The 23,365-nt window shown below is 36.4% G+C and overlaps 1 protein-coding gene across 1 annotated transcript in view; it reads left to right on the top strand.

Annotated features, from left to right (window-relative positions):
- LOC107552783 (neural cell adhesion molecule 2-like) overlaps nt 1-23,365 on the top strand; it is a 35,249-nt gene that overhangs the window by 5,117 nt on the left and 6,767 nt on the right. Inside the window, exons 2-5 of the mRNA XM_016234775.1 lie at nt 5,227-5,301; nt 11,591-11,797; nt 15,480-15,623; nt 16,027-16,161. Of these exons, the coding sequence (XP_016090261.1) occupies nt 5,227-5,301; nt 11,591-11,797; nt 15,480-15,623; nt 16,027-16,161 (561 nt within the window). The remainder of the gene's footprint in view (nt 1-5,226; nt 5,302-11,590; nt 11,798-15,479; nt 15,624-16,026; nt 16,162-23,365) is intronic.

Raw genomic sequence — 23,365 nt, 5'->3', positions numbered from 1 at the left:
ATTTATAAACTATATATATATATATATGTATATAGTCATTGTATTGTTAATCAATTATTATTATTATTATTATTATTATTATTATTATTATCATTGGTTTTTTTTATGTGCACTATCATTGTACAAACGTTTGGGGTCAGTAAGATTTTTTTTATGTGTTTGAACGAAGTTTTTAATGCTCACCATTTAAGGCTGAATTTATCTGATAAAAAAACTGTAAAAAATTAATATGGTGTAATTTTTTTACATTCATGTGTTTATGTAATTTATTGTTGTTATGCCAACATTTACCTAAATTTACTCAAAACAGCATTAATTTAAAATAACAATGTAACAATTGTGAAAGTATTTTATCCTTGCTGAATAAAGGTATTAATTTAAAAAAATAAATAAATATTATTTTTTTTCTTTACCAAGAAATAAATCCTGATCCCAAATAACTTTATTCCAAACTAACTTCAATCAAAAATAACAGAAAATACAAATAATCTATCTTTGCCATTTATAGGCAAGTTTGTTTTTAGGGGCTCATTCGTATACTTGTCTATCTGTTAAACATGTGTGTGCAAAATTTACAAGATCAGTGTTTATATTCATGAATTATGCATTTTCTTTGACTGAAATTTCTGGAGGTGAATTTTGCTTTAGGAGAAATCAAACACATGGAAATGTGTTCCAGGAGTGCGAGTCTGCTTAAGCATAGCACAGGCAGTTTGCCTAACATCCTCCCTCACCAATGTTTAGTGAATGTGAGATACAGATGCTTTGATTGCAGGTGTTAAAGTACTCGCCTCCGCAGAAGAAGATCAACGCCTGCTTCTACAGCACTGCCTCTTTAGCCCCACACACTGATACGCGCTTGTAGTAGTAGGAGAGGAAATACTAGAGAGATGCAAACACAGGATTACTCCATCAATAGAACCATACAGATGACATTACAAGATTACAAGACACTGTGTATTGTAAGTTGTGAAAAATAGTCTTTGAATTGCCTTCCTTGTGATCCTTGCACAATATATAGATCTGACGCTAGCACCAACCTCTCTTCAAGTATGAATGCACTTTATTCGGGCTTTTCCCATGTTACTCCCTGCCAAAATTACACCATTCTAGGGGCAAAAGCATCATTCTTCATTTACAGCTGTTCAAAATTAGTTGTATTTTTTCCATTTATTTTCAATGTATTTTTTTAAGGTCCCCTCCATCTTCAACATCATAGCTCATGGTAATCACTAAGAAGGGTGTGGGTCTATCTTGTGGTACATTAGCCAATCAGGTTCAGGTCTTATTTGTGGTTCAGTTTGACCGATTCATTAAGAGAAACCCATTTTAAAGATCCATTCTAAAGATTATCTCAGTAACAGTGAGGAAGAATAGCACTACATAGTGGAGTGGACTGTTAAATGACTGATGTGTAGTTGCTCAGCCTGGGGGCTTTGCACTGCTGCCTGCTTAATTAGCGCTAACTCGCTTTTTCTACACAGTCATTTTGTTCAGAACGACAAACACACCACAAAATTACAGTAAAGCAGAGAGTTATGTCTGTACTTCAGGTGACCACTGATTTCAGACTGTTTTTATTGGTCTGGGGTCCCGTGTGAGCAAATATTATTAGGTGGACCCATGCACTTTCCGGCTTTTAGTTATCATTAGAAGTTTGTTGCTCTTGCGTCTCAATAATTTTTTTTTTTTTTTTTTGGCAGGTATTGATATTTTGGGGCATTACTTATTTTGGCACAGGCTGCACATTTGTGGCTGGCTCTCTCCATTTGCACATCTAATTGCTTTGGGACCTCATCTCTACAGCTCCCGCACTCTTCCGTTTTCCATTTCACAGAGCTGTGCTCTACCATCACAACACGCGTGTTGTGTTCCACAGCTTGAAATAGATGTGCTTAATGCCAAAAAGTGTGGATCTACCCCATTGGTGGTCTGGTTTGTCAATAGTGTCTTTTGTTTCTCTTTTCATTATCTCAGCTCATAAATTGGTGAATAAACTGGTGTTCTCTATTTTTGCTCCAATGACTGTTGATTCGTATCAGTTTAATTAGATTATTTGGCTGACAGACAGTTAGGTTTAATCAGAGAAGCGACTCTCATGTGAGTGTGAAGTAATGAATTGCTTTAATTACATTTAGTTCAAGTTCTGGCCACGAGGGAAGTTGTCAAAGATAACCTCACATGCTATCAGAACTCAAACTAGGAGATCTCAGCACAAGATAAAACAGGCAGGTGAGAGTATGCCAGAATGACCAAAGAGAGAATATATATGTTATTATTAATTGTTTAAAAGAATACATATAATTGTTAATAAATTCTATATAATTTATAAACTATATATATATATATATGTATATAGTCATTGTATTGTTAATCAATTATTATTATTATTATTATTATTATTATTATTATTATCATTGGTTTTTTTTATGTGCACTATCATTGTACAAACGTTTGGGGTCAGTAAGATTTTTTTTATGTGTTTGAACGAAGTTTTTAATGCTCACCATTTAAGGCTGAATTTATCTGATAAAAAAACTGTAAAAAATTAATATGGTGTAATTTTTTTACATTCATGTGTTTATGTAATTTATTGTTGTTATGCCAACATTTACCTAAATTTACTCAAAACAGCATTAATTTAAAATAACAATGTAACAATTGTGAAAGTATTTTATCCTTGCTGAATAAAGGTATTAATTTAAAAAAATAAATAAATATTATTTTTTTTCTTTACCAAGAAATAAATCCTGATCCCAAATAACTTTATTCCAAACTAACTTCAATCAAAAATAACAGAAAATACAAATAATCTATCTTTGCCATTTATAGGCAAGTTTGTTTTTAGGGGCTCATTCGTATACTTGTCTATCTGTTAAACATGTGTGTGCAAAATTTACAAGATCAGTGTTTATATTCATGAATTATGCATTTTCTTTGACTGAAATTTCTGGAGGTGAATTTTGCTTTAGGAGAAATCAAACACATGGAAATGTGTTCCAGGAGTGCGAGTCTGCTTAAGCATAGCACAGGCAGTTTGCCTAACATCCTCCCTCACCAATGTTTAGTGAATGTGAGATACAGATGCTTTGATTGCAGGTGTTAAAGTACTCGACTCAAAGCGTAAAGTGTAATAGCATCTTCAGATCATTTCTATACAATATTGAGTGTCATTTCATTCATTAGGTCATGACATCAAACATGTAATATTGTTTGTAATAACAGTACTATAAGTGGGGAAAACAACATAATGGGAAGACTTTTTATTTTTTTCAAAGTAGTCTTGGGGAGTAATTATATTCTGGTTTCAACGGGCAGCAGCTCACACACCCTCAGACTTGTCTCCATCCAGATGACTAGCTCCAGCCCCACTGCTGTAATTAATCATTACGCCAGATGCCAGTGCTTCCCCCGTGAGCTCCATCAGTGTGTCTTTGTGCGTTCGCAAGTGTGTATGCGTGCTCAGTTTGCTCTTGACTCTTTCATGCCGATGTGCGAAAAACATAAAACAGAACTCGAGTTGGTCATTCTCGGATGAACAGAAAAATTCTACAGTCTGCTTTCTCACACATTCATGCTCCAGCTACTGCATGCGTTTGTTTTCTCATTCATATGCAGTCCGCTGCCCTCACCTCTACCCGAGCCATAAATTCACAGACCACATTTAAAGAGGAAACACAGACATCCCACTGTCTTGTCCATATGATTGGCTCTGTGAGTAGAAGAACATGGTGATTGTATCTGGCACTGAGCAGTTTTAAAGAAACAAATCACCACAATAACTCACCCTCGTGTTGTCCCAAACTCACATTAACATATTTCTAATGCACACAACACTTATTCTATGCTCAAGCTGCTTAAGGTACAAAACAGTAAAAGTGGACGAGTAACACCCCTGGTCACTAGGAAAGCAAAATGTGAAATCCCTTATTTGGAAAGACATGAATAATAAGTCCAATGCAATGGTCAGTCTCTGAATCCAGTATCAATGACATGTTCATTTATAAATCAGATTATAATCGAATTATTATTATTATTTTATTAATTATTACTCATGAATCTTATAATTAATCCTTAATGTTTGTGAGTGTGAAATTAAATTAAGTTAAAATAGGTTAATAAAGATGGAAGCATGACTAATAATAATGAAAAAAATTATTGATTGGTATTGTTATTAGTCATATTTTGATCATTTATTATGATAAATAATTAATAATACATAATATTTTTTTTGCCTTTTTGAACTCGTATGTGTGTTGTCCTGATAGTCCCTAGATTATGGGGGCCAAATGTTCCCACAAGTATGTTTTAGTAAAGTATAGAAATACCAGTCATTTTTGTCCTTGTAGGGACTTTTTTGTTGTTGTTGTTGGTCCCCATTAGGAGGACCCATTATAATGATCCTTTTTGACCATCTAACATAGCAGAAAGTTTTGTGTGAGGGGTAGGGTTAGGGTAAGGGGATAGAAAATACAGTTTGTACAGTATATATTTTAATTTTATTAATGTAATTAATTATTGTCTTAATTATCCAAGCCATATTTTCTATATGGACACTAAAAATGACATTTTTAAAAGGTACTTCATTTAGTTTTGATCCACATCTAGTTCTATGCTAATTCACAGATAATTTTATTGCAACAGATACAGATTAATTTACAGTTATTGCCATTTCTGCACTGCACTGGTGGTCACCATTCACTTTCACTGTGTGGAAAAAAGGAGCTTGGAAATTCTGCTAGAGTTCATGTTCCACACAGGTCTTTAAATTGGTTGAATGCATGCTAAAACCACTTGGACTATGCATACAAATAAATGATGCCACCTTTGGGGGCAGTTCATTCTTAGTGGATTTCTCCCTGAAATTGAAATGCAATGCAAGAACAGTCTGTATATATATATATATATATATATATATAAAGGAAAAGGAAAGACAGATCAAAGCTTTGTCTGTCTTGTGTCCCTTTCTTTTCCTCACTTATTTTGTACCTGGCTAGCCTGATTGAAGTGATTGGGAGGGGGCTTATAGAAGTCTCCCTCTACCCTCTCATCTCTCCCGCTTGCAAAGACAGTTTTTTTTTTTCTTTTGTGCCGCCTGTGGTTTGGTGTGATTTCTGTGGCAGGAACACGTGAAGCACTCTTGTTGTATCTGTGGTTCGTGTGCTGCATTTCTGATTGCTACCCCTCTCTCTCATCTTTCTCTGTCTCTTTTTCTTTGTTTTGCAGGTGTCCTCCAGGTGTCAATCTCACTAAAAAAGGTGGAGTTGAGCGTTGGAGAGTCCAAGTTTTTCACATGCACAGGTCAGTTTTCCCACAGCACCACCTCATCACGTCTCTTACGCTGATGTATATGAGAGAAATGCATGAATGCACACAATTTGCGTATTGCTGACTCGAGTAGTCGTTTATTTAGGTTGAATAACCTCTCCCATTGTAAGCAGTATTGAATTCTAAGACGAAGGCTTTCTTCATGACCAGGGCCAGTGTGTTAGTGCATGTGTACAGTATGTTTGATTATTTTATCTTGGACTGACAGCTGTTTTTATATTGGTTGTTTTACAAAAATAGATCAGGGGTTTTCAAACTTGGGTCTAGGGACCTTCATGGGGCTGTAATGGGTTGTTTTGTGGGAATTTTACCAAATTATTTTTTAAGAGTTGTTCAACATCGCCATGCTAACCTATGCTATTAATTATGTTGTGTTTATCACAGTTATTACATTTGATATTATTGTAGTCTAATTCTGCTTTGTACAGGCTGATCTGAAATTAAATAACTGTCAGAATAATCACACTATATTGACAGTTTGTAATGGTAAAAAAAACATACACACATAGCCCATACACACAGGCTACCATTCAAAAGTTTGGGGTGAGTAAGATGGGTTTTTTTCTGACATGTTGGTGTTAAATCTTTCACTTGGATGTTATAAGTTTACATTACATTACATTTACATTTAGTCATTTAGCAGATGCTTTTATCCAAAGCGACTCGAAATGAGGACAATGGAAGCAATCAAAATCAACAAAAGAGAAATGATATGCAAGTGCTATAACAAGTCTTAGTTAGCTTAATGCAGTACACGTAGCAAGTTTTTTTTATTGTATAATAAATAAAAAGAAAAACAGATAGAATAGAAAAAGAATAGAGCAAGTTAGTGTTTTTTTATAAATAGAGTTAGAATAGAGAGTGCTAGAGTTAGAGGATCAAAAAAAGATGGAAGAGATGTGTTTTTAGCCGAATTCTTGAAGATGGCTAAGGACTCAGCTACTCGGATTAAGTTGGGCAGGTCATTCCACCAGGAGGGAACATTTAATTTAAAAGTCTGTGAAAGTGATTTTGTGCCTCTTTGGGATGGCACAATAAAACAACGTTCACTTGCAGAGCACAAGCTTCTAGAGGGCACATAAGTCTGAAGTAATGAATTTAGGTAAAGGGTTGCAGAGCCAGTGGTGGTTTTGTAGGCAAACATTAATGCCTTGAATTTTATGCGAGCAGCTATTGGTAGCCAGTTTCATCCAGCAAGAAATGTCTGTTAGACAAGCTGAGATGGTATGTCCTTTTAGCAGTGGAGACATTAGCAGAGAAGGAAGAGAGGAGTAACTTATACATATTAAGGTCAGTAGGATTTTTTTATTTGTGCCACACCCTTTCAGCAGCCCTGAGCTTAGAACGATGTTCCCGGAGAACATCAGACAGCCAAGGGGCAGAAGGGGTGGTATGGGCTGGCCTGGAAGACAAGGGGCAGACAGTGTCTAAACAAGATGTAAGAGTGGAGCAGAAAGTATCAGTAGCACTGTTAGCATCAAGAGATGCTAACTGATTAGGGGGAGGAAGCGAAGAAGAAACCATAGCAGATAGCCGGGAGGGTGAGAGTGTGAGTGTAGGTTACATCGAAAGATGACATGTGGAGGGGTATGTGTTGTGTCAGGAACCATGTTGAGGTTAAGAGTGAGAAGGAAGTGATCCGAGGTGTGCAGTGGAGTAACCAGTACATGATCAGTGGAGCAGTGTCATGTGTAAATAAGGTCCAGTTGGTTGCCTGATTTGTGAGTAGCTGTAGTTATCACTCTCTTGAGATCAAAAGAGGCAAGCAGAGTGTGGAAGTCTGCAGAAGTCTGCAGCCTGAGGGTTATCTAGGTGGATGTTGAAGTCTCCAAGCATAACTAGGGGAGTACCATCCTCAGGAAAGTTTGAGAGCAGCACATCTAATTCATCCAAGAAGTTACCTTGTGGTCCAGGGGGTCGATAAACAACTACAAAATAGATTTTAAAAGGGTGGGTAATAGTGACTGAATGTGATTCAAAGGAGCTGTTAATACCCAGAGAAGGTAAAGGAATAAATGTCCAATCATTAGAGATAAGTAGATCAGTACCTCCACCTCTTCCACCTCCGGGGAGTGTGGGAAAATTAGAAATTATTGGATAGTGCTGCAGGTGTAGCAGTGTCCTCTGGTTTGATCCAGGTCTCTGTCAGGGCCATGAGGTTTAGTCTTAAATGATTAGCAAAAGATGTAATGAAATCTGCTTTGTTTACTGCAGACTGGCAATTCCAGAGACCAATAGAAAAAGAAAGTAGTGTATTAGCAGACATAGGCAAAGAGCGCTGGTTGTTAGGATTGTGCTGCCTACAGTGTGTGATGTGTGGGTTGCAAGTGGTAGTGATAGTAGGGATCTGGAAACACATAGTAAGAATTGGTTATAAAAACTGAAAACCAAAGTGAAACAAGTAGTAGAAAAGAGAATGAATCAAAAGAGATACTTATGTCCCTTGCCGGTGTCCCTGCCCGGTGGAGTCGCACGGTAGAGTCGATGGTCTTTACACTCTTCGGTCTTCACACAAGGAGGGCTTCACACGAGGGCTGCCGTGTTATACTAAGCTTTTTTATACCCGTTTCACAAAACAAAAATTGATTGAAAATTTACACACTTTGCTGATTATCACAACAATGGGCTGAGCAAGTGCACGGCACTGACAAGGTATGCGATAAAGTACGAGACCAAACGCAACTTCAGCATATCTCAACACAGTAAACAAAACAAGCGTTTCCTAGCAACGACAACTGCGCTAAACACTAATGAGACAAGAAATAAATACACTTACTATCTGCTTTTAACTTCCGCTGATTGACTGCTTCTCACAAAGATTATTTCTTTACACTGTCTTTTGCTAGTGCTGGAACACACTTTACTGTTTATCACAACAAAGGGCCAAGCAAGCGCACGACACTGACAAGGTATGCGAAGGTATACCTTGTTGCATTTAAGTTGCACTGAGTAAATACAGCTGGATAAAACAAAAACTGTGCCCATCTTCACTTCAGGTTGCAAAGCAACAAAATGTGATTATTTTAAAGGGGGATGGATCTTTTCTATGCCCACTGTATAATGTTAAAAAAAGATTTCTGTTTCAAACCCCTAATTCATCTAAGAATCCTGAAAAAATATATATTTAAAGCAAAAAGCAGCACAACTGTTTTCAACATAGATAATAAGAAATGTTTGCACCAAATCCACATTTTACAATGATTTCTAAATGATAATGTGACACTGAAGACTGCTGAAAATTCAGCTTTCCCATCACAGAAATATATTTTCAAATAAATAAAATTAGAACATGGTTATTTTAAATTGCAATAGCATCTCACAATATTACTGTTTTTACTGTATTTTTATGAGCCTTGTTGAGCATAAGAGACATTTCAAAGACATAAAAGAAATCCCCAAACGTTTGAAAGGTAATGTACACACACAATTTATATTTTTCTCACACAGTGAAAATATATATGGGATTGTCATGTTTGGGGGTCCTTGCCATTAAAAAGTTTGAAACCTTCTCCTCTAGATCACCAGCTTTGTGTAAGCATCTAAAATTCCCTTGCTCAAAGGTCCTTATCATTCTAAACCAGTCAAGTGTTGTCTGTAAACCGCAGGCAAGTTTGTGCTTGGACAGTGTACTGGAGGAAACGTGTATGGAGATCCATGTGCACAGGGGTAGATTATGTTGGGCAGGTTTTGTTGTGAAGCTAGATGTTGTTTTTCTTTTCCACATGGCTGAGCTGTTGTAGTCAGGCTGCAGGGCTCTGCTGCCTGAGCTTCAGGCACTTCCTGACAGCATGCTTTAAACAGGGTGATGCATGCTGACCCCTGCTGGACGGCCGCCAGATTGCGGGTGATTAGCACACCTGGTGTGTATGTATCTGGTGATATGGAGGGTGCACACATGCTCTGCAGACCTTCAGGTCAACTAGCTGAGGCAAACCAGCATGCTCACCTTCAAAAATAGCTTTGGGATGTGCAGGGGAGTGTGAGAGAAACTGTATTGGTTTGATGTATATATAAAGTTCTATTTTAGGCTTCAGTAGGACAGATTCATTTGGGTGCTAGTTGTTTTGGAAGTTATTTGCTCCAGAAGAGTGAATACAGCACATAATGGTGGATAACTGTAGAAGACTTGTCCTACACTTTAATCCAGTCTATTATATATAATACCAGCCTATTTTGTTTAGTGCATACTGAACTAGAAAACAAAACGTCTCTGATGTCTGAAATAGATCATTGTGGATCAGCCTAAAGTGTATCATGTTTTTGCTAGGAAGTGGTGATTTAGCAGATTATTCTATCTACAGAGAAATGGCTTAATGAATTAGTCATATCACAAAGACTTTGATTTAATTAAATATATAACCTGCCATTTCAGAGTAAAGCGCAGCACTGTGTTCATTTACACGTGTGCCACTTGTGAGTGTTTTTTACTCTACAATGGTATAATTTGTTCTTAATATTTTATAATTTTTGTAATAATCATAATAGCAATGATGTTATTTTAGTTACATTGAGTCAAAAAAAGTAGAAATGTTAGATTTAAAACTCAAGCCTTTGCGAAGGGTCAGTTATTCTAGAATTATAAATTCTTCCCAAATATAGCTTTTTAACCCTTAAATGCATACCTTGGGTCTTTAGCGACCTGGGACATCATTCTCTACCCTCTCCCTCCTTCATTTTTTAAAGTTAGACATCAACTTTCTTAGTATTCCTAAATCTATTAATCATAAACAATATAAGAAGAAAATAGTGAAATATAAAAGAATGCCAGTTTTCTGATTAATTTTTTGTAAAAAAAAAGTGTATAGGGTCGCTAGAGACCCGAGGTATGTAAATGTGTAAGTATTTTTCCTGGCAACTATATTTACATATCTGATCAATATGTGCAATGCATCTTTTTTCCACAAAGTGGCACTGTTTGATACACAATGATGACGTGACCTTTCACTCATAATTACCCCAGGCATAAAACAAACGAATATCATCAGCAAAAATTTAACTGGTTTGAATGGCTTTACTGCAGAGCAATTACTATACGCAATGAAATATAAATGTCACTGTCATTTGATGCTGGATGTGGTGAATAAGCTGCCAGTGATCAAAATATTGAATATGAAGTCATTGAAAATGATAGTTTTGAGAATATGGCTGAGATCGTGAATGTGAGGCAGAAAACAATTATGCATTTAAGGGTTAAGTCATTTGGGGAAAATTCCTGTATTTTTATATCACAATTTATAGTGCAGAAAAGCAAAATATTACAAAGTCAGTTTTTTTTTTAAATTACAATTTCATGCAACCCTAAGAGTGACTGACAGTCCTCTTATTACTGGGATAAGTGGATCAAGTGTCTTGCTCAAGGGCATAGTGTTGATAGCTCATGGATCCCCCTCCCTTTGCACAGCTTGAACCTAGAGTCTTTTGGCTGCTAGCCCAGATCTTTAACCATTATGCCATACCATAACTCTTTCACTTCCCAAACTTAACTAAACTCCATTCACAAGTGAAGACAAATGAATGTGAAATAGGAGATCCAACAAAGTTTGTTTTCGTGACCATTGAAGTGCGCTAAGCTTTGTCCCTGAGCCCTTCAACCCCTAACATCTCATCCTAACCCCTTCAGGGTCCAGCGTCTAAGATTATGCCATCTTGTCCTCTCCTTGAACCTCTCACGTCCCTCAAATCAGCCTCTGCTCCTTCATTGATAACCCCCTGCCCGCTCTCAGCGTTTCTCCCTTGGCAGAGCTGCATCATGGGGCCAGTTGCATCCTCTGGCCTGCCCATCTACCTGGAGTCGCAGTCTCACGCTCCCCCATAGTGCAGCCGAAGGCCGCTGTTGTGTGGCTGATTGATGCTTCGAGCGGAGAAGTGCTGCACCATGCTGATGTTTTTTATGACCTTCCAGCAGAGCAGGATTTACAGCGCCAAGCACCTTGGTACCAAGTGTGGGTTCGGCCAGCCGCTCTCTGCAAGGCAAAGCACATCACGGGTTTTGTTTATCACAGTGTGTGTTTGGGAGACAAAGAGAGCGTGTATGCCACTACCAGAGGCTTAAAAGATATCCTTAAAGGGGAAGTTCTGCACCACCAGCGGCACCAACTGGAATGGCAGTGAAATGTGTCCATAAAAGCATTTGTTTCCCTTTAGATTAGAACATATTTCTAAAAAAAAAAAATGTGTTTTATAAAAAAAATATTGTCAAGTTGTTCTCTAAACTTTTTTCTGTATTGTATGACCATATCTGTGTGTGTGTGTGTGTTTGTAGTGATTGGGGAGCCTGTGAGTCTGGACTGGTATAACCCGCAGGGGGAGCGGATGGTCCCGTCTCAGCGGGTGGCCTTGCACAATGAAGGTTTTCGTTCCAGACTCACCCTCTACAATGCCAAAATAGAAGATGCTGGCATCTACCGGTGCCAGGCCAGCGACGCACAGGGACATACACAGGAGGCCACTGTGGTGCTGGAAATCTACCGTGAGTATCGCTAACAAATAAATAAATAAATAACAAATAAATCTGAAGATTAGAAATTAACAGGAGCTTGGAATTAAATATCAAAAATAGAATAATTTCACAAAATGTCTTTTAATGAATTAATCTGTTTTAGGTAAAAAGTATTTTATGAACATCAGAACCACAGAATTACATTTAGCTTTTTCAACAGTACTTTTCCATTTTAAACTTCTTTTTAAACAGAAATAAAGAAATAATTAGGATTCGGTAAAGTGCAAAAATAAACAAACTAATTGCATGCAATAAAATCAAGATCAAGAACTGTGTTGCATTATCTTAATTAACTTTGTTGAACAAGCAGGAGAAATCCATTTTTTAATATGTGTGTATTCTAATTTTGGCCTAGATATGTACGTTACATTTTTAAGAGTTGAGTGTCAGAAAATGACATGAGCCAGAACCGAGCTTCACTGAACTTCAGTGAACCAGAACACAGCAAATCTTTTCACATTAATGTTCCAGTGTTTACTATACAGTATATTGCTTGTGTTTAGAGACAGAACCAGTTAGAGAATTTTAAGAATTTAGATTCTAAATCACCAGTGATTCAACAACATTGTGGGGCTTTTCAGCACGAAAAGCAAGCAGCTTTTCTCTCAGCTGCTCATGGCACTCAGCACGCAGAATTCACCCAGAGGATACCAGGCTTCCTGGCACGCCTGTGGTCTCTGAGCGGTCGGGATGCTGTCCCTTTCAACATCCTATCACTGTCAAAGCCCAGACTCACAACTGTGGCAGGAGACCAGTCAGAGATACCAAGATAATTGTCTTTTTTGCTCTATTTTACAAATAAATAGAGAAAATAACAAGCTGGCTTTTCACGTGGAGAAGTAAAGTTCTGACAGATTGAGTTTTATAGATGGTAAGTGTTGAAATATCAAAAGTTTGTTTGTCTCCAGTAACATGCATCATTCCAATTTCAGCCATTTCTGAAATCAATACAAAGATAGAAAAAAAATTGCACCTGAAGAAAAAAAAATTATTCAGTTACCCTCCATCTGTCCTCATTTGTTCTCTTTGGAGATTATATCTGATGCAAACTTTTACCTCGAATTATCATACATTTACATTGAGATTTATTCAGCATATTACAAGGAATCATGCTGTTACATGTCCCAGCTATAAAAGCAATTCAAGTCTACTATGTATTGATGCAAATTACAATGGAATAACATCTTGGCACAACTATTTGGGAATCCATTACATAGCTAAGGACATTATGCATGTCAGCACAAAAAAAACCTTAACCATTGGAAATGCTGCCATTGAAATAGCTGTTTTGATTTTCCCTGTGAATAGAGGACATCCAAAAGCTTTCAAAGAGAGCCTCACAATGCAAGGGAAATGGACGTGTTCCATCCGAAGATGTTTGACAAATCTGTTGATGTAAAGCTAAATGTAATTCCCCCGACAATGAGACAGCTGCCGACACACGGCAGAGAGAGAACCAGCATTATTGTGAGGGGAAAAAGTGACAGGGGCAGGGGAGAATAGTTGTGTTGTGGTCAACTGAATGCTCCTTAGCATGGTGCATTAAAGTAATAGTTCACAACTTTCTTTGCTCTGTGGAACAAAAATTAGAAATTCTAAGGAATGTAGTGGTTGTTGTTTATGCAAATAAATCATAATTTACTCCATAATTGTTGACTTTTTATTCCAAGACTTCTGAAGTCATACAATAGTTACAAAATATGAAAATGAAATTCAGTGAATGATAATATCCAGTGATTATCAGTGAGCTCTTAACCTGAGAACTGCTTTGAATAGATTCACTGCAAAAAATTGTTTTCTAGTACAAAAAATATGAACTTTCCTAAATCAAGATAAGTGTGCTTGAGAAGCAAAATGACATATTTTAATTATTTTCTAAAAGTATCTAAATATTTATAGAAATTAAAAATATTAATATTTTATCAATGAAATAATATAATATTAAAAATAAACTGTTTTCCTTTTGAATTAAGTTTATTTTTCTTACCCCTTTGACAGATACTTTTTGTTATTTTAAGCTTAAACTCACTTAATTTTTATAACAAGAATTAATATCTTACATCATCTTGATTGAATAATGCTTGTATTGGGGGAAAAATACAGAATAATTAAATCACTTTTGCAGTACATCAATTCAGATTCATGAGCCCTATTTATAAATCAATAATTTGGACTGATTTTGTGAACAGAAATCTTGTGATCATATTCATTAAAAAAAATCTGAAACAAAAATGATTGGTCACAAATTCAAATTCACAAATTTCTACATCTCTCATGAATGCAATGAAAGCTATCATATTACTTAGAAACTGCAGAATATAATACAAAAATGATCTATTGACATATTATGATGCTTTTTCTTTCAAGTTTTAAGGCTTCAATTCCCGTACATTGTAATTGATAGTCCAAAATTTCTTCTTATATGTTGCACAGAAGAAGAAATAAAGTTTAAAACAAGATGAAAGTGAGAAAATGATGACAGAATTTTAATCTTTGAGTGAACCAATACTTTTGGAAACACACCTTAATTGATTCCTTTGTTAAGCTCTTGAATTAATTGGGAAAAGGTGACTAAAAGTAATAAAGAATGAGAGTGAAAACGAGAGATGCCAAGCCCAGACAAAGTGAAGAAGAAAGGAAAAGGTGCAAGGGTGAGGAAATTTCTCTCTTTAAAGGGACCGGCTTCAAAGGTTTAAAGCACAGGGGTAAAACAAGGCTACATGAAATGTTCATCAGATTCTCTCTCTTTCTTTTTTCTTTTTTAAATGTATGAGAATTATATTTTAATCCTCAGTGTGTTTAATTAGTAGATCTTGCAAAACTTTCAGGAGATATTTCACAAGCTTGCTTCTCTGTGGCTGACTTTGTTCCAGGCTTGACATTTGCCTATGTTCCATTAGAAGTTGTATTTAGAGCAGTGAGAGCCGTGTGTAAACAGACATGACTCACAGATCAATACGCAGAGTCACTTTGCTGATGAGGATGTGCAGCATCATACAGCCCTCTGAAGACACATTTTCTTATACTGCGGTGTAGCAAATGTTTACACCAGCTTCCCACACAAACAAAATGTGGTTTTGGTGTGTCAGAATGTGGCTGTGAATTGTGAATAATCAGAGACGATGTGGAAGCACACCTGATTTATGACAAGCAGCCGTAGATGTTGACATGTCCCTTGTTTTATGTTGATTTTTCTTTGGTAACCTCACTGGGGAGTCTGAACTAGGATGCCAAAGCCCTCATTATTTTTTTTTCTTTCATCTTTATGCCACTTCGATTTCAAGTGTTAGGAATTAAATATGTACAACCTTGATCCAACAATTGGCAACATACAACTTAATCAGACAGATTTGTTTGTTTTGCTTTAATTTTGGCTGTTTTATTGAAGAGTTGCACAGTTTAAAGAAAAGGAAAGATCACAGGGAAGATTTGACATGCACCTACATCTGACATTTCCTACTTAAGCACCATAACATGGTGTCAGAGTATGTACACTGATATAGAAACCATTTTTGCTCAGAAATTTGTAGTAAATTTCACAAACAATTACAAAAAATGGCAAGTAACATAAGTCTTACTGATCTCAAACTTTTGAATGGTAGTGTACATAAGAGTAGCATTTCACAATATTTTTCTCCCCCATGATCCACAGAGAAGCTGACGTTCAGAGATGTGAGGTCTCCTCAGGAGTTTCGACAGGGTGATGTGGCTGAAGTGGTCTGTGATGTCAGCAGCTCCCCCGTACCTGTGGTCTCTTGGTTTTATAACAATGTGGAGATCATCGAAGACACTGAGAGTAAGTTATCTGCCATACTGGCCATCACCTATACTGTAAAGCACACCTTTGCAGCTAAATAGATAAGATGCGTTATGTCACTTTAATCATTGAAAATTATTGTAGAATTCAAGCTGCTCTGGAGATGATTTGAGAAAGAGAAAAAGATTGTCGAAAAGAAAGAAGCAAAAGGAATAAATGAATGCTTAGAGTATTATTATTGTAAAGGATTTAAGACCTTGTTTCACTGCAAGACTTTTAAAATAGTATACCTTTCCCATCTCAGTTGTGACAAGTGTTAACATGCGAGTTGGTAAAAAAAGTTGTTTTTTTGTAGATGTGATTTCAGCCAGCAATAAATATAGCTCCTTTGAAGGCAAAATTAGCCTGTCATTAACACGCCATCAAATATTTTGTTTTCCAGAGTTTCAACTCCTCCAAAACAACAATTTGCAAGTCCAGAGAGTTACTAAAGCAGATGAAGGAGTGTATCGCTGCGAGGCCAGAGTTGAGGCCAGGGGAGAGATCGACTTCCGGGACATCATCCTGGTGGTTAACGGTGAGTTTGGGAAACTGTGATGTCCACTGAGATGGATCCAGTAGTCTTTCTTAGGATCTGTCAGTTTAATTAATACATTATCAAATTCGTAATTTCCATTTTTTGGTGAACTGTTCCTTTAAACATAAAGTCATTCCAGCTCTATCTTTCAGAAAAAAGCCATGCATATTTTGTTATCTCAATGACATTAGTCCTGTGCGGTCTGATGGGAAGGAAACGGCACAGTGACATCCCCCCTTCTGCGTGTCCTTGTTTATTGCAATGATAGTAAACATGAACGGGTGTCTGTTTAGTTTACTGCTGAAATTTTCCTTGCTGATCCAATCATGGTGCTCAATGAGGCATGACCGATAATCCAGCCAACATGACGGCACATATCAGAGGCCAACATAAAATAAATGCCACTCTGCGGTGCTGTTCAGAAGCCCCTGGTCAGATAAGTGTTAGATAGGGAATACAAAATTAATATGTCTTTGTCCTCTAGGAGATGTTTTGATCTCTCTAAAGTTGCAGGATGTGTGTTGTCGGTTGAAAAGTCTGGACATTTTGCGATGACTTTGAAATGCCCAGGCCATACATACTAAACAGCGTCTCTGTAATATCTGTAATGTTGTAGCTTTAATGCATGAGTTAGGCTGCAGTGAGCTTAGCTTATCCCTGGCACCTGCGTGATATGTGTGTATATGAATATAGATATGAATAGAAATGAAATGAAAGTGACTGTTCAAGAAACGGAGATGATTTCTTATGCAGAAGTTTTCTTTTAATTAGTTTGTATGAATGAGCAGCACTGTAATTTGTTGCATAGCTCATATGAGTTCTCAGATGTTGCATAGAAATATCAATGCTGTCACAGATATTTCTTTAAAAATGTCAAATTCATTTGAATAGAATAAAAGAAAAAGTAAAGTCTAGTAAAAGCAGTAATATTGAAATATTGCAATTTAAAATAACTCTTTAATTTTTTTAATGTATTTTAAAATCTCATTTATTTCTGTGATGGCAAAGCTGAATTTTCAGCAGACATTACTTAAGTCTTCAGTGTCACATGATCCTTCAGAAATCGTTCTGATATGCTGATTTGCTGCTCAAGAAACATTTCTTATCAATGTTGTGCTTAATATTTTTGTGAAAACCAGGAACGAACAGAAAATTGCATTTATTTGAAATAGATGCCATATAGATCACACATTTTTAACATTATAAATGTCCTTACTGTCACTTTGAAGCAATGTATTGTAGCTGCCTCAGATGAATAATTAAGATATTAATAAGATCTCAGTGGTTTTTACCCCAGTTTCTGACTTGTAGGTCTTCGTACTTCAAAATAACTGCTTTATTGTCATTTTTATTCGTAGCCGAATTATTAGCCTTTAAAAGTGTGTAGTTGTTGATGCAAAAGGTCAGTTCAGTCTAGGGCTGCCCCCTAATAGTTGACTAACCGTAAGTCGACCAGAAGAGGCTTGGTTGACCAACATTTTATTAGTCGCAGAAAAAATTTATAAAAATCCACAGGTGAAGTCACGCAGATCTTTAAGGGCTGGTCTATGTGGTAGACTAATAATACAGTACATCGGGCAGGACATCCAAATGCTCGCCTATCATTCATCGACCTCAAATATGGCTTATCATCTGAAATACGTAAGTATTAGCAACTTTACATGGCCGCTCAATCAAATGTCAACCTAAAAAATGTGTGCTATTCAGTGTCTGTGCGAAGTGTTGAAGCTGAATAGCGCACACACTGCAGGACAGATGGAGGTGCCGGTGATTCACTTGCTCGTAAAATACTCCGCCATTTTTGGTCATACAGATAAGAGTAATACATCTCTCCAATCTGTAAAGACTCAACGTTTATTTGTATGCACTCACAATAACAACAAAACATTGCGCTTTTGTAAAATAATGAAAGTAAACTTTAAGATGTTTACTGAAAGTAAAAGGATGGACTTTCTGCCGTCACAGTCTGTGAACTTGAGCGTGAAACTCTGTGTAAACTTAGGCTACATTACAGACATGAAAAATATAGCCTATCTATAGAGAGTGAAATGTCTACTTTCATATGAACCAATTCGAATGGAAAACAAATATTATCAGATTATGTCATCCGTATGAAACATACAGGCGCGTCCACTAATGCGGAGATGACGAGTCAGTGTTTCCGAGTTCATCTCTTAATCTGAGAACAAAGATGAATTATTAAAATGTTAATGCAGTCTCCTTACTGTTTTTCCCTGACACATTCATAATCATTACTTCTGCCGGTGTGCCGTGCCAAGCTTTATGCGTGCGCTTGAGTGCTTATTAGGCTAATATAATTTAAATGATTTATTAATAAATATGCTATTAGTCGACTAATGCTTCAAATGAATGACTACTAGTTGACCAGAAAAATCTTTAAACGAGGGCAGCCCTAGTTCAGTCTATGTTAGATGGTTTGCTGGCCTGATTTGATGTCTTAATGCCCTATTGTGTCTCACATTAGCAGAGCAGTTTCAGTTGGGCATGCGTATCTGGGAATAGGTTAAATTAGATTACTGCCTTTGGAAAATAGGCATCGATTGGCAAGAAAGTCAATGATAATCTTGATGGAACCATTTTGGTGCGTGACAGCTCAGTGCTGTGCAGTGTGTGTGTGTGTGTGTGTGTGTTTCCTCCATGACTCTTACCACAATTCCACAGTGTGTGTGCACCGCATGTAAATGTATAGTTCACTGAGAAATGAGAAATCTATATTATTTACTCAACCTGATGTTGTTCCAAACCCATGACTGGCTTTTTACTGAGAAAGAGAAGAGTAATCCTGAAGATTGTTTTGGTTGTTCTTTTTCATGCAGTTACAATGAATGTGGATTTTAAAGGGGTCATATGATGTTGCTAAAAAGAACATTATTTGGTGTATTTGGTGTAATGAAATGTGTTTATGCGGTTTAAGGTTCAAAAAATATTATTTTCCACATACTGTACATTATTGTTTCTCCTCTATGCCCCTCTTTCTGAAACGTGTTGATTTTTACAAAGCTCATCGGTCTGAAAAGCGAGGTGTGCTCTGATTGGCCAGCTATCCAGTGCGTTGTGATTGGCCGAATACCTCAAGCGTGTGACGGAAATGTTACGCCCCTTACCATATTGTGATTCCGTGTCCCGGCCGGAGCCACGAGACAAAAACATTCAAACCCATTATAAACAAGGCATTTGTTACATCCATTGGGGACATAATTACAGATTATAATGACTTATACTGTCTTGTTACGCGTTGCGTTGCATCGCGCCGCGTAAACATAAAACCATGTCTGCATTTGTGATCGGAGAAATGACAAACAACAAGCACTACTCTACACTGCTCAAAACTCACGTTTGAATCGCTTAAAAATTCTTTAAATATAAAAAACGTACTTACAGTCTGTGAGTCAGAACAGCCGGCATTGTAGTCTACTCTACCATGATCAGGAAACAGTAAAATAAAATGTGCTGCACACATCTGAATATTTGGGTTGAACTGTTCTGAAACAGTGTTGTAAATACAACTTAACCACTGATTTCTAGTCGTGTCCTCTTTTGGAAAGCCAAACAAAGTAATTTTGCTTTCACAACGAAACACACAGCGTCACACATGGCGGGCTAGAGTGAGCGGCAGCCGGCGGCCTAGAGTGAGCGAGGCCGGCTTGAGTGAGCGGCGGCGGGCTTGCGGCAACCACGTGTGACGACCCCAGGCTGGACAACGCTTCGTCCACGGTGAAAGCCGATCCGGCGATCCACAGCGCGAAGTTGATGTATTTCCTCACCGACCAGCACAGATCAGCTCCAGGCATGACGAAGCGGATATCGTCCTCTTTTGGAAGACCAAACAAAGTAGTTTCGCTTTCACAACGAAACACACAGCACCTTCACGACATGGTGGTGGCGGCAACAACAATACTACAGCGAGAATAAAAGTTACGCCTTCTTTCTTTGCGTGAACATTTGGGCGACGTTATGCAAATCTTCCCACATTGTGACGTAGACATGTGGGGGCGTGTTAGAACTTTTTTCTAATTTTGAGACTTTAGTCTTTGCAACTTTACAGATCTTCTTTATGCACCAAGAACTTGTAACACTCCAAAGAGAAAGGAAAAATTTAAATAGTATCATATGACCCCTTTAACCTTACAAAAGGATTGCATTCTTAGCATCTTATAAGTTGTCCATAATTAATTCAAGTTTTCTGAAGTGATAAGATAGCATTGTGGGTGAAACAGACCAAATTATAGCTGTTATTCACTTTCAGTGGATAAGGCTGTGACTTAATACAATACAATATTTATTTATAAAGCACATTTTAAACACAACCCAAGTTGACCAAAAGTGCTGTACAGATTAGAATAACAAGTTAGAAATAATAATAGATAAAACAAGACTATCAAATTTAAAACACAACAATAATAAAACAAAAATTGAACCGATGATCAAGGGGTATTGAAAGCTAGAGAGAATAGATATGTCTTTACAGCAGACTTAAAAGCAGAAATAGAGGGAGCTAATCTAATGTGAAGAGGAAGACTGTTCCAGAGTTTCAGACCTGCAGTTGCAAAAGCACGATCACTTAATTTGTTTAAGTCTAGATCTAGGCACGATGAACAGACAGAGATCACTGGACCTCAACCTTCTAGAAGGGGTGTACGAACAGAGCAGGTTTGTCAGGTATTGAGGGGCCAAATTATTGAGAGCTTTATAAACAAATAAAACTATTTAAAATCAATTCTATATTTGATAGGTAACCAGTGCAGTGCAGATAAAATAGGAGTTACTGGCTCATACTTGCGGGACCCAGAGAGTAGCAGCTGTGTTTGCACTAGCTGTAGACAGAGAGGGAAGACTGAGAAACACTGCAATAAAGTGAATTACAATAATCTAAACGAGTTGTTACGAAAGCGTGAATCACCTTTTGTAAATTACTCTGTGATAAGAAGATTGATTAATCAGTCAATGAATCGAACTCGAGAACCGGATAAGTGTGAATTGTTTTTTATGTATTCATTGAAAAGATCTCATTCAAATGAATGATTCATCCATGACTCATTCTTGATTCATGAATTCAAGTTTATTCAATTCAATTCAAGTTTATTTGTACAGCGCTTTTCACGATACAAATCATTGCAAAGCAACTTTACAGCTAATTAAGTTTCTACAATATTTAGTGGTCGCTTATCAGTGGTGCCCAGGTGAAAAAGACGTAGTATTAAATGTATTAAAAATATACTTGAAATTCAAGTAGTATGTTTTTAATACATTTGTATTCCCAACATGCTTATTTGAAGTGCAATAAAAATATATTGAATTGCATTTTAATATATTTCTAAAAAGTACCGTATTGGCCCGAATATAAGACGACCCTGATTATAAGACGACCCCCCCTTTTTCCAGATGTACCTTTTGGAAAAAGGCTTTTTAAAAAACAAATCTTGTTTTTTCTCAGTAAAACACATTTTGTCTTCAATTATTTTCATATTGCATATTTTTCCTATTTTCATTTTTGTTTTGAAAGTATGGTAAAAACTGGTCAAATGTACCAACAATCACATTTTAAAAATATACACTTTTTGATATACCATTAAAAAAAAAAAACAGGTAGCCCATCTGAATTAGGACATTTAGGCTATCCGTCTAATAGTAGCCTACCAAAATCTTATTAACATTAGAAGTAGAGTTGGTCCCATCAGGCTAAGGTGACAGTCACGACTCATGCAGCTGTAAGGTTTTCTTTTTCTTTTGTTTTACTCACGATCTTTACAACAGGCATTACATTACGTATTTCATGGCACACTCTTTTTATGCATATTTGGCGCCACCTATTGTTGTTGGTGTATTATTGACATGTCAAAATCTTGACCCTGAATATAAGACGACCGCGTTTTTTCAGATGTATTTCCAAGAAAAAAAACATCGTCTTATATTCGGGACAATACGGTATACTAGAAATACTTTTGTATTAAATATATGCTTAGTTATACTTCTAAGAAATATGCTAAACAGACGCATACTTTTAATGTATTTATAAAAAGTATAGGCCTACTAGAAATACTTTGGTAATAAATATATGCTTAGTTACACTTTTAAGGAATATGCTAAACACAAGCACACTATTAGTATATTTCTAAAAAGTATAGTAGAAATACTATGTTAATAAATATATTTTTAGTTACACTTTTAAGGAATTTGCTAAACACAGGCATACTTTTAGTGACTTTTTAGTGTATTTACAGAAAACATACTTATGTTACCCTTACTTAAAGTATATTGTATGTCTACTTTGTGTAAGAACATAAAAAATGATTACACTTTTAGTGGGTTTTTAATGTACTTTGTATTGCAGTAGGCCTACACATGGTTATATTTTAAATATTTATGTATTTATAATTTTAATATTTGGAAAAGTACAATATTTTGAAAAACATTTTTAACATTTACAATGTACAAACGTTTGTCAACTATTATTAAGCATTGCGATATTTAAAATATGTTGTTTAATATGTTGTTCAGTTTTACTTAAAAGGTTATGCTACTTTGGTTGATTAGGCTGTTGTTCATTACATGATACATTAATTGTAATAAGCTAGGTGTTTATAAATTTGTTCAAGCTTGACATCTTTATTTTCTAATATATATTTCTGAAATTCCCACAAGGATTTCCACATCATATATGAAAAAAAAAAACTTGCGTTTACTTGTTTAAATTCAAACAACCCACTGACTAAACCTGATTGGTTCCAGAGCCATTGAACGGCTCTGATTGGTTCGTATGATAATGAGCTCACCCCAGAGAGCTTCGCATATAAAATATGATGTGCGTGCAAATGTCTCTTGAATGTGAATATAAGTCTACATTTAAACAGTATTATATAGAGCGGTCGCCGATCGTGTCTCTTTAGGGCACTTGGAGGAAACCACGCAATTCATATGGATTACTTTGGCAATGTTTTTTTGCGATTTCAACTTTTTGAAACGTGAACATCTTTGGTGAATCTTCTTTCATTGGTGGGACATAACGTTAAATCTCTCAGATTTGTATTAAAATATCTCAGCTTTTCATTTGAAGATGAACGAAAGTCTTAGATGGTTTGGAGCATCTTAAGGGTGAGTGATGACAATTCAAATTGTTTTGGGGGAACTATGAAATTAATTAGAAAATATAGTGATATGTTCTTATTTTGACCAGCTTCTGCAA

Source organism: Sinocyclocheilus grahami, unplaced genomic scaffold, assembly GCF_001515645.1.
Source record: "Sinocyclocheilus grahami isolate Dianchi unplaced genomic scaffold, SAMN03320097.WGS_v1.1 scaffold458.1, whole genome shotgun sequence".
In the NCBI taxonomy this organism is placed as follows: domain Eukaryota; kingdom Metazoa; phylum Chordata; class Actinopteri; order Cypriniformes; family Cyprinidae; genus Sinocyclocheilus; species Sinocyclocheilus grahami.
Note: the sequence above shows the minus strand (reverse complement) of the source record. Positions and strands in the feature narration are given on the sequence as shown.